At 31.2% G+C, this 16,916-nt stretch overlaps 1 protein-coding gene across 2 annotated transcripts; it reads left to right on the top strand.

The window, feature by feature from the left end:
• Positions 1–2,174: 2,174 nt before the first annotated feature.
• On the top strand, positions 2,175–10,769 carry LOC114166727 (serine/threonine protein phosphatase 2A 55 kDa regulatory subunit B beta isoform). Of its 2 annotated transcripts, none has more exons than XM_028051512.2 (14): positions 2,175–2,568; positions 4,029–4,132; positions 4,245–4,343; positions 4,426–4,545; positions 5,470–5,676; positions 7,026–7,117; positions 7,316–7,434; positions 8,647–8,770; positions 8,998–9,121; positions 9,509–9,577; positions 9,664–9,755; positions 9,837–9,914; positions 9,998–10,068; positions 10,173–10,769. In XM_028051512.2, exons 1-14 carry the CDS (start codon positions 2,457–2,459, stop codon positions 10,307–10,309), a joined length of 1,548 nt encoding a protein of 515 aa, XP_027907313.1. In that variant the 5' UTR covers positions 2,175–2,456; the 3' UTR covers positions 10,310–10,769. The 2 variants fall into 2 exon arrangements, with proteins under 2 accessions (XP_027907313.1, XP_027907314.1); XM_028051513.2 differs by having other exon boundaries at positions 5,470–5,673.
• Positions 10,770–16,916: the final 6,147 nt, after the last annotated feature.

Here is a 16,916-nt window from a genome sequence, read left to right on the forward strand (position 1 = left end):
TGAACATGACAATATATGTTGCATGAACATAACTAACTTATAATTATGCAAAATGACAACATACATTGCATGAATATTTGTTTTAATTATGTACTATGTAGTATATCAACAAACATTTTAAGTGGGCATCATTTAAAGTATTCATTTTGTGAAAATGTTTCTTAGAGCATTTGTATATTCTTTCATCGAGACATTTTTTGGTATCTCCTACAGTTTTTTTGCTATGATTGAGAGTAATAGCTACAAAATGTTCAAAATATTTAAAAATAACTTTATGAAAATTTATTTATTTATTTCATCACGAATAGATATAAAGGGATAATCGATATACTAAATTTGTATACTCATTATAAATTAAGAGTTACGTAATAATTGAAAAATAAAATTCTATATATCTATATTATGTATATAGATATGTAGAATTCTCCATTCTTAAAAATATCGACAAAATTACTATCAAAATACTTCAACAAATCAAACGCCACTAACCCAACTTTTAAAGTTAGACTCTAATGCCACTCACCAAACTCCACACCATTAAAATCTAAGACCTAGCAATCGAACTCACATTAAAATCGAAACAAAACCAACCAATCCATTTCGACCAAAAAGTTAGCAACACATTCACAAGCTAAAAACGCAAACTTTAACCAAAACCACCATCATAAGTCAGGGTTAATTGAAACTTCTTCGGTCTCATTCATCTTAAATATATGATCAATTGTGATATATAATTCTATAATTTTTAATTTATAAGACTATCACAGCTTTCTTCTATCTTATTGTAATTTTATACTCTCTACTAAATATTTCCCTATTCCATCACATTTAAAATTAGTTTACTAATATTAGGTTTACTCAAATTGGATGGAAAGAAAGTAGAAACTCCAAACCAAAATTTTTGGAAAGAGAATCTTATCAAATTTAAATCAATTAATATCAATTGATTAATATTTTTTTTATCAGTTCTCACTTCTCATATTTATTTTAAAACTGGATAAACTTTAAATCATAACCCACTAATTTTATATCTTGTTGATATGTAGGAACCGTTTTTGATTTAGTGATCTCCTCTAAAAGATTCATAAGATCTCTCATTCTAATTGCAATTTTGATACAACCAGATTATATATAATTGATTATTTGTTTTAAAGAAAATTCAAAAATTGATCTTTTAAAAAACGTATCTATATTCTTCAAAATAATTATTTTGTTAGCAATAAATAAATAACCCCACGACCTTCCAAGAACGTGGTTTGTTTAACCCCACGACCTTCCAAGAACGTGGTTTGTTTTTCACTTTTTCTGGCCAATTGTACGACACCCAAATGTTTGTTTGGTCATGATGAGGATAAGATAAAAAAACACAATGCAAATGAAAGAGAAAACAGAACACAAAAGGTAAGACCAAGTAATTATCTTGAGAATTAAAATAGCTTAACATGTTAGATATTTGAAGAACTAATTTTTCTATTTATCACACTTGTCAAATAGAATATGATTCTCCCATATAATAATTATGTAGAAAAATTATAGTGAAGAAGACAAATAAGACCAAAGAGTGGAAGCACTTAACAACACATCAATCACACTCTTATACTTCTATGTTCCATACATTCATCACTTTTACAACATAATTTCAATTGTTTTTTTTACTTACATTGAAAATCCCTATCAATCTCATCCGTTGGATCATGCCCTAATCTATTTTACACTGGCCCACTTTTCTGTGATGAAAGATCTCAGGAGGGTGGTGAAAGAATATCTGAGGGAGATAAAGGTGAGGGCATGAAAGTAAATTCAGAATCTCACCTTAAATATTTTTTGTTCATTATCAATTTTGTGGTTCTCTCCCAAATATTTGTTAATTAATGAAAAATTCAACTAGTCTAAAAATTATTCCCTAACCTTACCCGCATTGATAACTGTTCTGTCACGGACGTTAAATGTGACGACATTTCAGCCTTCCACCAATCAGAGTTGAGCCAAAGGCGTCACTTTCACAACCCCGCGTGACCGACGCGTGAGGTTATCATGGACCGAGAAATTATATATATATTTTTACGTACGAAAAGAAGAAACAGGAACCTATTATTGAGAGAGAGTAGACATAGAAGAGTGTGTGTGCGTGCGTGTGTTTTTTCTTTTTCATCTCCAAACCCAAAGAACCGATTACTCGGCCATTTTAATCCCAAAAAATTCCCATTTTACTCCTTTTAGAGAGAGAAAGGACTGAGGTTTCAGGAGAGAGAAAGAGAAAAAAAATTGGGTTTTTTTGGGCGTTCCAATGGTTGAACTGGAAATCCAGAGAAGGGGATGAAAGGAGATTAAAAAAATTGCATCTTTGTTTAGTGGGTGTTTCTGAAACTATGATCTTGTGAGAACCGGGAAGGAAACCTTCGATGCGCTCTGTTGGATAGAGATTGTTGGATTTTCTGAGAACCGTTGATTGAGAAATGAACGGTGGTGATGAGGTCGTGGCAGCTCCGGCGGGTCCACCGCAGCCGTTGGAGTGGAAATTCTCTCAGGTTTTCGGGGAACGTACGGCGGGGGAGGAAGTTCAGGAAGGTAATTGTTCCTACGTTGCTTTGTCGGATCCAGTTGTTGATGTGTTGGGATTAGGGTTTGGTTCCTTGCTTTCGATCTGTTTCGGATCATGTTTCGTTGCTCCCTTGTTATTTTGGATTCTGGGTCATTGCCTAATCGCTGTGTGATTGTGAGAGTGTTTTTTTGATTTGTGCGGGAGGGAAGTAGTGGTTGGAGGTTGGTTTTTGCATTGTGATTCTTACTTGGTTGGAGAGATGAGTTTGAAACCGAGCTGTGAGGACTTATGATGCTGGTTTTGGTTAAGGTTGGTTTTGTTTCGATTTTATTGTGAGTTCGACTCTAGGTCTTAGATCTTAATGGTGTGGAGTTTGGTGAGTGACATTGGAGTCTGACTTCAGAGTTCGGGTTGGTGGTGTTTGATTTGTTGGAGTATTTTGATAGTGATTTTTGTCGATATTTTTAAGAATGGGCGTGTAGGTATTTGTCTGTATGCAGAGGAAGAAACAGCATTTTCTGTCAACGAGAATAATAACATATATCGACAACAAAACTGAAGCAATGATTTCATTTTCTGTAATAGTTAGTTAGATATTTGACCTTACTATTATAGTAAGGTGGCTTTTAGAATTTGGGTTGGGTAGTTTTGAGGAAAGATGAGGATGATGGTTGCACCACAATATTTTATTGCAATGCTGTTTCAATTTCAACATTGCATCTCTTGCTAATTGGTATTTTCATTGCTGCAACTGGTAACATATATTCGTTCAGAAACATTGTCCCTCAAGTGCATACCTTTTGGTCATATCGAAGAGCTGTATTCTTAGTATGGTTAAGGAAAAGTAAACCACCAAGTATCATTGAAGTTCAATTTCCCAATCCTCACCAAAAATGGGATTAACAAGGACTCAGATTAGAAAGGACTCAGATTAGAACGATGTTTCTTTTATGGACACAGTGTAATTGAACTGTGAAATATATTCATGTTATAAATTTTTTTATTTGAGGGAAGAACTAGAGATTTTAGTTCTCTTAAAATATTGTATACTTATTGATTCTAATTTTGGATAGCACTGGAAATTTTTGACATAATACACCATAAGGCTACGGTGATACCGTTGTAGTTGTAGAGGTTTGGACAGGTTTGGACGTGGAGAACAGACTTAATTTCTTTAAGCACTAAATCTTCTGCTTTTCAAAAGTTGATATAACTCAATGCAAAAATGCAATACTCATCTCATACTGTAATTAAGATCTATTTCATGGTACAAGGGTTTAAGACACTATAAAGAATAGCAATTTCAACACGGATGATCTGAACCTGATGGGTTATTGTTGGGTATTTATTCTCATCATATTGACACCAATAACTTAATTGTCAAGTCAAGGCTTGTAGTGTGGAGTGATCGACATGATTGGGTTAGCTTTTGTTGCAGGTTAATGTGTATGTTTCCTAATTATTTACGCATTTTTTCTTTCTACAGTGGACATTATTTCTGCTATTGAGTTTGACAAGTCTGGTGATCATCTTGCTACCGGTGATCGAGGTGGTCGAGTAGTTCTCTTTGAGAGAACAGATACAAAAGATGTAAGTCTGATTTTTGCTTTAGCAATTTCTTTAATAACGAAACTTAGTTTTGAAAGATTCCATCTTGCATCCTTAATTTTGTAATATCTATGTATACTACTATATCTTGTAGCATCGTGGATCAAGAAGGGATTTGGAGAGGATGGACTATTCTATTAGTAGACATCCTGAGTTCCGTTATAAAACAGAGTTTCAGAGTCATGAGCCTGAGGTAATTTTCTGTCATCAGTTAATGCTCCATAAAATACCCAAGGACCAGAATTGTTAATATCTATGGCATGTACTTGTTTCAGTTTGACTATCTTAAGAGCTTGGAAATAGAAGAGAAAATTAACAAAATCAAATGGTGTCAAACCGCCAATGGTGCTTTATTCCTTCTATCTACAAATGATAAAACCATCAAATATTGGAAGGTATGAAGTGAATGCTCGTTTATATAATGTTGAAGGCAATTTAAAGTCAATTTATTTATTAATGGCACACATGGTTACATTTTTGTTGAACTAGGTTGGTTCCTTGTTTTACATGTCTTGAATTTATATCTGTTTGTGGACATATGTTGTAGCTTACAAGGCTCATGAACGTCTACGTTGTAATGGAATCTGTTGTTGGGCTTAACTTTTGCAAATTTCAAATTATATTTTTAATCATTGGTTATGGTTGAAATCACTTTACAAGTTGATTTGTAAGGTTAAGTTAGATTCTTAACTCAAGTGCACAATTGCATTTTTTGGGCAGATGTGTTTGCCTTCCTGCGGACCCATGGTCCTAAGTGTGGGGGAGAGTCTAGGAAGTGTCGAAAACATGCTTTAATTGCAGCTGGGACTTTGTTGGGGTCTGCCTTAACTGTAGACTCTGAGTGCTGTTTAGTCTCACACTGGTTATAGATACGACTCAAATAAAGCTTGGGCAAACCTTACCACAGAAACCAGTTTGTGGGGTTGGGTTAGGTCCTATGCCCAAATTCTAGAAGTTCCTATATATTGAACCATTTTGTATGGGTGCATATATGTGTCAACTGTTCATTTTGAAATCCATTAATGTCATGACTTCCTTCCTAAGCAATTATACTTGAAATTACACGGTTGAAACATTTTTTAATTTAGTATGTCATTGTAATGTCTAATTGATTAAATGATTGGTACTTTCAATATTTTAAGAGGATAAACAAATGTGCAAGATGGCTATGCTGTTCAATGATCCCAATGGATTTCTTGAGCATATATTCAAAATGAATTTGTTCTGTGATTGGATTTTTTTTGCTTCTGTTTTAAGATTTCACATGATTGATCTGGCTTATAGGCTGATTCATATTTTTTTCCTTGAGAGTTAAATAGGTTCAAGAAAAGAAGGTCAAGAAAATTTCTGACATGAACGTCGATCCTAAAGCAATGGGAAATGGCTCTATTGCGAGTTCAAGTAGTTCCAGTAGCTCTAGATCATTTCTTGCAAATGGAGTATCTCCAGATGGACCATACAATTATTTAAGCAACGATTTCTCATTTCCACCAGGAGGCATACCTTCACTAAGATTACCATTGGTAGTTGTGTTCAGCCCTTCCAATTTATTTATTTTTTTCAATATTTGTTTCTTGGTGATAAGAAATTATGGTATGAACAACCCAAAAATTGATTAATTAACATGAAAGTGGCTATAAGTTCAGCAGTGCTTATGATGATGAAGGATCTACCTCCTGTCTCGAGCTGATAGGGACAGTTATTTATTGTTGGAGAGGGGTTTCTCAAAATGGGGATGTAGTCATGACCTTTCCGTATGCTATATATCTCATGAGAGATATAGGTTGAATGTATGTGGCGTGTTGCAACTACAAGAAGCATGTTTGTTTGTTGATTTCATTGTGTTGCTTAAGATTGCTTATTTATGCGATGTTTGGTTCAAAGGATGGCAGTGGAGGGTGGGATTCTAAAGGGAGGGTTATTATGTTTGGTTCAAGAGGGAGAGAAGAGGGAAAATAAGACCATCTCTTAATTTTGAACCCTTATAACCCCACTCCTGCACAGAAAATGTATGGAGATTTTGGTCATTTTATTTTAAAAACCTTGATGTGTAAACCCTTAGAAAGTGTGTCATTTTGACATTTAATCCTTGATAATGTCATGTTTAATTTGTTGTAATTTTTTTTGTAAAAATATTATTTATTTAATATTTGAAATAGTAAAGGGCAGTTACTGTACACTTAGCTGAAGGGGATGATGTATATAATAAGACAAAATTTTCATTCTATGGGGATGGAGATAGTCAAAACCGCACTTGCCCCGCCCCATTGCCATCATGACCTTCCAACCCTCCCATGTCCTCTACTTTCCCCCAACCTAATACCATGTTAGTTTTGGTCGGGTGATAACGTCTTAAAGGCCCAATTTATTTTAAATAATACTTTTACCATTAGAATGTCATAGAAGATGTTGTATACCCTAAACTCTAGTTTATTTCAGAAGAAATCTTTAAGGAGGCATCAGGAAAATAATCAAATCCCTATACTAAGTTACACATTATTAGGATTCCAGAATTTATATTTGAAAATGAAGGATTACGAGACCAATATTCTAGTAGAGGTAAAATCAGATCAGCTTAGAGTCTATGGTTATTCCAGGGGAACGAACTATGCATTCTGCCATGCAGAAACTACTTCACAACAGTAAACTGCTGTACTTTTTTGAAATACCCCCTCTCCTTCTCCTTATATTTCCTTTCACACTCAGCACCTAAATCGTAACCAACTTGTTCTCTTCTCAGTTGTTGATTGTTCCGTCCTTGTTTGTGACTGTATTTTAGTATGTAGTGAAGCTAGTTTTCAAGCCTTGACATTTGCAATTACTTGTTTGAATTGTAGTTCAATTAATGCTTACCCATTGGTTGTAAAATATGTAGGTAACCAGCCATGAGACGAGTTTGGTGGCTCGATGCCGAAGAGTATATGCCCACGCACATGATTATCATATTAATTCTATTTCAAATAACAGGTGATTTGAAACCTTGTGGCTTCTATTGTAAAACTGTTCAGCATTGAATATTGGTTTTGGTCATCTTTATTTCTGTAAATGTAGTGTTGATTTGAAAATGTTGACAACTTCTATAGTGTGTTGTTCCATTATTTTGCCTATCACGATTTTCTGAAATCTGATCAAACTGGACTATGGTATGTTTCAAATATCTTCTAGCGATGGCGAAACTTTCATATCAGCTGATGATTTACGAATAAATCTTTGGAACTTGGAAATTAGCAATCAAAGTTTTAATATTGTTGATGTAAAGCCTGCAAATATGGAGGATCTGACTGGTAAGTCTTCCCTATTGTATTTTTATGCTTTGTTGAAAATGTTCATCTGTTTCTTACTTGGCATAGTTTATCCATTTAAATTTTAAATAACAAAACTTAGAAGTAGTATCTAGTTACTAGTGGGTGTTACTGCTATCTAATCAAATCAAATTATAATACTGGTTGCCAAAATGCCAATTTAATTGTCTAGAAGACATCAAGGGCCTTGTAAGTTGTTGAAAAATGAAAACAGTCACTGAGATGAAACATTATGCTTAGCCCATTTTGACGGGGAAACAGTACAACCATCATGTTAGTTTTGTTCTTTAAAGAAGTGATGACAACATCAGAGTTGCAGTTATCTGAGGTCTTTTTATTTGTGCGTAAATTGTTCTAGCCTGATCTTTGTGATGTTGAACGGAAGTAAGACTGGGATTTAATTTAACCTATCAGAATCAGGGTTTTCCGGGAGAATTAAGAGTACATAACAGGTGGACTGAGGTTCATTGGTTGTATGTCTTAGTAAGGGGATTCACACACAATTGGATGGAATTTTAAGGTTGGATTGATGGCTGTTTGGTTTTTGCGAATAATATCTGCGGTATTAGTGTTTAGATTTGATGGGTTTGAGGGTAAACTTTAATGATGTTGGGCTTTTTAATAATTGAATTTTTAATGAAGTTTGCCGAGGAAATATGACCTTTGCTGTTATTGCATATATCATTTGATTGCAGCATACTGTCAGTCAGATAGCAATATGTTGTCAGACTTTGTAATTCTGATTTTTTGCTTAAAACCAAGCATCACACTAGTTTGAACAGACCTCCTATTAATAATCCTGTAGGAATGAGTAAAATCCTAAACCTATGTGGACCCCATCATTCTACTAAACAATGCTAACATGTCAAAATGGTGTGTCTATGATGTCAAGGTGTTACCTTGGATGAGGTAAACAACACCCGAACCTTATGCATGCCTTTGTGGATCAAGCAAGGCATGGTTTAATGCCTAACTGGCACCTATGGCCCCTTCCCCAAAAACAGACCCAGCAATAGAACTTGTTCATTGTCATACTAAAACTTGTTAGAATTTTAAAGAGATAAAAATTTGCTAATCTTGTGGATTGGGTTTCATAAATTGAAGGTTTTTATTTTTATTTTTTTAAGTTACTCTTCTCATTTCTATTTTTTTGTAGTTTTGGTTGAGCTTTGAACTTATATACTGTTCTTGCAGAGGTTATAACATCAGCAGAATTTCACCCTACACATTGTAATACATTGGCATATAGCAGTTCAAAGGGTTCAATTCGTCTTGTTGACTTGCGGCAGTCAGCATTATGTGATTCTCATGCCAAACTGTAAGATTATCTTTTGCATGTTATTGGTTTACCTTATAGCTCATACTTAACAGTGTTGGATTTATCGGGAAAATTAAAGGAAAATAGATTATTCAACTCGTTCTTTACAAGGGAAACCAATTTTTGTCTATAAAGGAAAACATTTTTTCTGGACTCTCATATTACATGTGTACATTTATGTAATTTTTCTCGTCCCTGGTAGACTCAGAAAAATGTTTATGGTACAGATTTGAGGAACAGGAGGCCCCTGGATCCCGATCATTTTTCACAGAGATTATTGCTTCTATATCGGACATAAAATTCGGAAAGGATGGAAGATATATACTTAGTCGTGATTACATGACCCTAAAGGTTAGAGAGATTTATTATTCCAAAATCCATGATTTCTTTGATAAAGCTGTTGGGAGTATTTGTATAGTTTATTGAATTGAACCTCATGAAACATGGTTATTTGATCTCAATGATAGGATTCTTGCTTAGGGTGAAAGAGTCATCAAGTTCAATTAATTTTATGGAAAATTTGGTATTTGTCAGAAAACAATTACGGTGGTTGATGATATCCATGGTCCGACATTTTTCTGTTCAATTTTTATTTAATTTACAACTCTTTGTTCCTGGGGCATTCAATTCAGAGTATGCTGTGTCATTCATTTGTTGTACTTTGTTTGGATACCCTATCTACTTGTTAGGATCTAAACCCCTGATCTCAATATTTCATCTTCTTTACTTGGATGTCAGTTATGGGACATCAATATGGATTCTGGCCCAGTTGCTACATTCCAAGTTCATGAGTATTTAAGGCCAAAGGTTAGGTTCCCTTGTTCACATAAGCAATGAGCCATGAATTTCTTTTTCTTTATCAAGTCATAGTAACGGGCTCTATTTTTCTCCAGCTTTGTGATTTATATGAAAATGATTCAATTTTTGATAAGTTTGAGTGTTGTCTAAGTGGTGATGGATTGCGAGTTTCAACTGGCTCTTACAGGTGTGTGATTCAATTTTAATCTATCTGTGGTTCTGATACTGTTGAGCCTGCATCTTACTATTTTGTTCAATTTGATGCCAGCAATCTATTCCGTGTGTTTGGTTGTGTTCCTGGAAGTACCGAGGCTACAACTTTGGAAGCCAGTAAAAATCCAATGAGGTAATTTTATTCATGAAGCTTTAAAAATCGTTGTGGTTTAATCAGGCACTGTAGCATTTATATGAACTTTTTCATTTCCTCAGACGTCAAGTTCCAACCCCTTCAAGGCCTTCTAGATCACTGGGAAACAGTATAACAAGAGTTGTAAGACGTGGTTAGTTCTCTATTTAACTACTGTGTGATCATATGCTATAACTTGTTCTTCCCATAGTATTATATCAACCAAGACTTGCAATGTTTTGGTTATATCTTGAACAGGAGCAGAAAGCACTGGAGTTGATGCAAATGGGAATTCTTTTGATTTCACTACAAAGTTGCTGCACTTAGCATGGCACCCAACTGAGAATTCAATTGCTTGTGCTGCTGCAAATAGCTTATACATGTACTATGCCTGAGGAAGAAAGATGATTGGAGGACATGTATCTGCTTTGGTTGACCTGTTTTTGGGTTGCTTGGAGAAGGATTCTTTACCCTTCTTACCAACCATTGAGTTGGAGGCTACATTAACTCACACTACAAGTGCCCTTCAAAATCTTTAGCAGGAGCTTTTAGAAAAAGATCCAGAAGTGGCTGTTTCAAAATTCCTGGGTAGGCAGAACTTATTTTGTTTCTGGATGGGCAGCATAATCTCTTTTTTATTTTTTTTTCAATTTTCCTCCTTCCAACCCTAATATTCTTTCCCCCTTTTTTTCTGTATCTTCTTGTAAAAAGAGAAGGTGCAGTCAATGCTTCATATTGTGTTTGGCTTGCAAATGAAGAAGAAAATGTGATTGTAGCTCTCCTACAACAAATACTAAAGGATGTTCAATATCTGCCTCTAGGATAAAAAGATAAAATGTAGTTCTTTTCTTTTCACCCAGATGTCTTGTGGGATGGAGCAGTGCAAACCTGCAGTGCATCATTTTTTCATTGATTCTTTTTTCTGTTGGGAATTAATTTGTCACTGTTTCAAAACTTTTGCTGCACTTGGTCAATTTTTGTGTAAAATGTCAAAAGGAAGTAATAATTCTAGGTTGCAATGATGTAGGTTAAACTGGATTGTCTCTGCTACCAATTTTTTATGGTTTTCTCACTTGTTGGACTTTTTTCCGTGAGTCCAGAATGTAACGTTATCAAAAATCAATTTCATGATTTGGTTGCTCAGTAATTTTCTGTTAACTGTTTTGTGAAGTGCTATATTTTGGAAAATGGATGATATTTTAATAGTGATCAATGCTTAACCATTGCATTTGCAAAGTGTTATATTAAAGAACCATTAAATGTTGAATAACTACCTCTTTATTAGATGTTCTTTCTTTTCGCCACTTAAATTAGAGAATTTCTTTCTACAGCTCCATTTTTTTTCCTGCACCCCCATACTTCTAAAATTTCAATTATACTCTAGTTAAAATTAATAGAAAAAGATAGTTTATAATTATAAGTTTGGATTGTACCGTAATGAAAATAGGAATATAAATTATATTTTGGATTCTACTGTAATGTAAATTTACATTATTTATATTATATATATATATTTTGGATTGTATAATTTATGATGTAATTTTTGGATCGGATCATTTGTAATATAAATTTTTATTATGCAAATTTATATTTTTATTACACGATTCATAATTTAAGTTTTAAATTTGGAAATCTGCAAATATTTTAGTAAGGGGTAATTAAGTATTTTACTATGATTATGGGGGTGAGTGGGGATAGAGGGTTTGTAGAAAGAAAACATGAAAATATCCCCTTAAATTATTCTACCCTAGTTGTACCCCCAAAATTCGTTCAAACACGGGTTATTTGGGCCACATTCATTGTTCTTCGGCAATTGCTTCCTGCAACCTACCAAAATTCTTCGAGCACCCTATCACTCTTCAATAAACAGTTGCGGAAAGTTTTTCCCGGAAAGCAATTACCCTCTCTATCAGAATTTATATTATGTTTCAGGTAATTATTATAAGAGTTAATAATACATGATTTCTAATGGATATAATTACAAAATTATTTACATTATTACTTCATGGAGAATTTACTCAATGTAAAATGTGTACGTTTCAATCTCATTTAAAATCACTATTTTCTATACTTTAAAAAAATATATCTTTGAATGATTTTTAGGAGACAAGGTATTGTAGATTTTTATGAGTCATGTTCATGTTTTCATCCTTGCTATTATTTGAGAACGATCACTCGTGTGAGCATTTTTAATGCTTAGGTTTGCAAATGGAACATTGTGACCATGCAAAACCTAACTTCTGTCACCCATAATCACTCGCATCCAATTCTTTGGCTCCTGCATGTTCGGATTTTTTTTATTTTTTTTTTATAAAAATTAAAGAATTTGGTGATAAGAAAAAAACTAAATATTGAGAAAAAAAAATGACAGCTTTGGGGCAGGCGATTTTGGATGTGGTGGCGTGTTGGACGGGGAAAGGACAGAGACATGACACGAAGCACACGCTGCTTCCTTCTATTCTGAGCGTTCACATCAGAAATCATAGATTCACCACATAACATTGTCTTTTCTCTCTTTTCTTCTTTCTCACCATTCATGCACTCAACCATGCCCATACACCAATGTCTATAAATCACCTAACACAACCAAGTCTAAATTTCGTCTTTTCATTCCATCATCACTCCACTTACAAAACAAAAATCACTTTCAATAATTAAAATAAGATAAATAGTAGCAATAACAAAATGAGTATGATTCAATAAATTAACTTGCCTTACCGTCAGTCTACAAAAATTTAATGCTCGGGTTAAAATTTTCAATATATCTATTTTAACCTATTTCACTCGGTTCGTCAATTTGAGGGTAAAAGATTGATTGAGACGAGTTGTTCGATTAGCCCATTTTTTTAAATAAAACTTAAAATATTCTTTTGTATTATATTATTTGAAAGATTAAATATGTTTTTAGTCCCTTAACTTTCAGTAAAAATTGAAATTAGTCACTCTTTGAAGCTGTTATCGAATTTAGTTTCCCAACTTTAAAAATTAGTAAATTTAGTCATTTTAACAAAATTTTGTTAAATTTATTTGACGTTTCAAACGTGTTTCATGATAGAAGTTGGGTTGTTTATACTGTTTGACACATTTTCGCTTTAATGTTAGTTGAAAAACATGTCTGAAATGTCAAATAAATTTAATAAAATTTGATTAAAAGAATTAAATCTATACTTTTATAAAGATAGAAGACTAAATTTGTCTAAAATTTCAAATATAGACTAATTTCAATTTTAAATAAAAATTAAATAACCATAAGTATATTTAATCCTTTAAATTATTAACACTTACAAAGTTCTAATTATTAATAATAATATAATAGTTTAACGTATAAAGATAATATTATTTTAATTTATTTGATTAAAGATATTAATTAATTAAAATTTGAAAATGATCCATAATGTACTTTTAATATATACATATAATTAAAAAAAATGACAGGTCAATCAGACAACTCGTTCTTTATTAAAATTAAAATAGGTTAAAATTTTTAACTTATTTTTATGTGACAGGTTTGTTTGGTCCGTTTTTGACCTGTCCATATTTTTAAAACATTCAACTCATTAATCGTAACAATTCAATTTATTTAGATGATGGTGTTTTTATTTTGAACCGAATAATCTATTATCCATTGATGATAAATTTGTATCTTAAAATTTGTTTCAATACTTACGAGATTACAAACAAAATTAATGTAATAGACTAGAGAAAATATAAGGAAAAAATATTTAATCGTAACTTTCATCTTTAATTTTGCAAAAAAAAAATATATATTTCGGTCTTTGAATTTTATTTTGCACAATTCTGATTTTTTAATTTTAATTATCTATACTTTTATTTAACCGTAACTATTTTTATTAGTTTACATACAATAAAACGAGATTAGAAAAAAAAAATTAATGCTCATATTTCCATTTAACATAATTGCACATGACGCACATGACGATAACTCTACGTACTTGCTAGTATTTATAATTCGATAGTACTCCAATCTAATTTTAAAATTAAAAATCAAATAGAGCAATTCTAGTTAAAAATTACAAAATTTTTAATTATACAAAAATTATAGATTTAGAATTAAAATTGCCTAAATAGTATAGAAAACAACCGGATTCTCTAAAATCTTGAAAACCAATTATAACTATTCTGACCTTAAATATGTTAAACTAATATTTTGGAGTTCAAAATTTTGTAATATATATATATATATAGGATTATTTTTTTTTCCACATTTTAAAATATAATTATTTATAAAATTTTTGAAAATTGACCGTTATTTTTACAAATTTTTTTATAAAATAGTCTATTTCTGCTCTTCTCTTTTTATCTAATTATCAACAGTTATTTTCTCATCTTTTCTAATATATTTAACTTTATTTTTAATTAATATTATTTTATTTTATATATTATAACTTAATAACATTACATTATCATCATCTACTAATATAATATTATGTATATTTAAAAAATACGTATGTATATGCACAACAACGTCTGTGTGTACGCTAATTAATATATATATATATATATATATATATATATATATATATATATATATATATATATATATATATATATAAATAAATAAAGAAAATTGTATTTGAATTGTTGTGAGATTCATAAATTGAAAAATAAAAAACTAATGTATTGATCCTTTGAATCAGGTAAATTTTTACATCTCTCGTTTAGTATCTGTATGAACTTTGTATCCATAAATAAAGAGAAAATATTGATTAATATTAGTTCATTTCTTTTGTTGAAGATAAAGTTGGAGATGATTTTGGATTGGGAGAGTGATGATGAAGTTGTGTGAAGAGGAGCACATTCATGAAATCATAACCACCACGTTTTGCTCACAAAATAATCATCACCATCATTCTCCATTCACTGCACAATTTTAGGAAAACCCTAACCCTAACCCTAAAATTGTGCTTCTCTTCATTACCCAATCCTTCTTCCATTATTTTTCATTAAAACATGGCTCCACACTCTTCCTAGTGCTCAACCCAATCCATTATTTCAACCACCTATCTCTTCACCACACCCTAACTAATTCAATCAAAATAACTATCACTGGTCCCATAATTAACTATCATTTTTAAAATATTCCTTTCTTTAACAATTTTATTTTCAAAAAAGAAATTTTCGTAGAAATAATTACTCATACTGTTTAATAAAAATTAATTGTTTGAAAAAGTTGGTAAATATTCCAATTCATAATAATTTAGCCTTGCAGAAATTTTATATTGTGAATCAATTAAAGTTTATCATTGAACTGCTTTAGAATTTAGATCTAACTTAATTAAAAGAATTAATTTGTAAAGTAACCGTTGTTTCTCATTTATATATGTAGTGTTTGATTTTGTATTTCCAGAACATTTTTTTCACGTCCAACAACGTTATTGAGTTTGCTGTGTGTGGATATGCTTGATTACTTTTTAATAATTTATAATAAATTTTAATAGCAACTTATAAGAAATTCGGAACTACCACAATCTTGAAAAATTAAGAAGGTTGTTATCTATCTATCTATCTATATTATTTATTTATTAATTTTGTTCTTATCATTAGTTGATTTGAAGCTTGTAATAATTGCTTTCGCTTATAAATACACGTTTTGTTCTTATCGTTAATGGCCATGAAATTTGAGTTTTTTTTTTCCTCAAATATTATAATATTAAGATATTATTGTAAAAAGTAATCAATTTTTTTCATCCATGTCATAGATAAATTATATATATATAATACGGTATTTTTTTAAATCTTATAGTCATTATACGAATAAGATATACAAACATTACTAAGCATTGTTCACATATTTACTAATGACTTATTTTGAGAAAACTAGATATACCTTTATTAGTTATTTGAGAAAGATTTATAAACATTAATTAAAAAGACGTAGTTACGTTTTCAAAACAATCTAATATTGCATAAAATGAATGGGGCAAACTACATTAATTATACCGTATAATAAAGTTTATCACGTAGAATGCTACGTGAATTGTAAATTTGTTCTTGTATTGAATACAAAAATGGAGTATTTATTTATATTTGAACTCATGTTATTGACATATAATTTCTCCCTCTACATTTAATTGTTAGACCATCTTTGATATAATTAACCTTCTTTTTTGGTACTAATGAATTAGATAAAGTATCTAACCCATTCAATAGCATGATAATAAGTGTGTAGTATTAAATGCTAGCGTCACATCTTATTAAGTTATCCACCTTATTATAAATATAGTAGACTATCACTTATTAACAGAAAATTTTAATTTAATTTCTACTCAAATTCTTTATTGTTATTATTAGGTATAATTATTGATTTGGTCCCCAGTTTTTTGAGTTTATTTAATTTGTTCTCTGAATTTTTGAAAGGTTCAACTTGGTATCCTTATTTTTTAAAGTTGATCAATTTAGTACCTTCCATTATACTCCAGTTCACGTCGTTTGTATAGTGGTGAACTGTCACTGTCCAACAAATTAAACAACTAATCTTAATACCATACTGAATACACATAATCAGGAAAACATAAAAAGAAAGACTAAAATGATGTTAACTACACCCAACAAACAAACCAACTCAATTAACAACATCACTCACATTTTTATTGCACAATGATAGTTTACTGGTGTACAACCAACGTTACCTGAAATATAACGGGAGGTACTAAATTGAATCATTTTAAAAATTAAGGATATCAAATTACATCTTCGAAAAATTTAGAAACCAAATTAAACATTCCAAAAATTCGAAAATCAAATTAAAATAATTCAAAAAATTAAGAGACCAAATCAATAATTATGCCTTACTATTAAATTAAGCTAGTTTCACAATAAAAAATAAATAAAAAAAAGTAAATTAATTATAGAATCAGTTCTTCAATTTTCGTTAAAATTCTCTTTTATTTATTTTATAACTTTCAATCAAACATTTAATTTATACTTTGTACATTTATTTAAATTTTGTTAGTGTTTTCAGGAAGTAATAATGTTGGATCG

The sequence above is a fragment of the Vigna unguiculata genome, chromosome 10 (assembly GCF_037176805.1).
Source record: "Vigna unguiculata cultivar grain cowpea cultivar isolate G323 ecotype 2 chromosome 10, ASM3717680v1, whole genome shotgun sequence".
Lineage (NCBI taxonomy): Eukaryota > Viridiplantae > Streptophyta > Magnoliopsida > Fabales > Fabaceae > Vigna > Vigna unguiculata.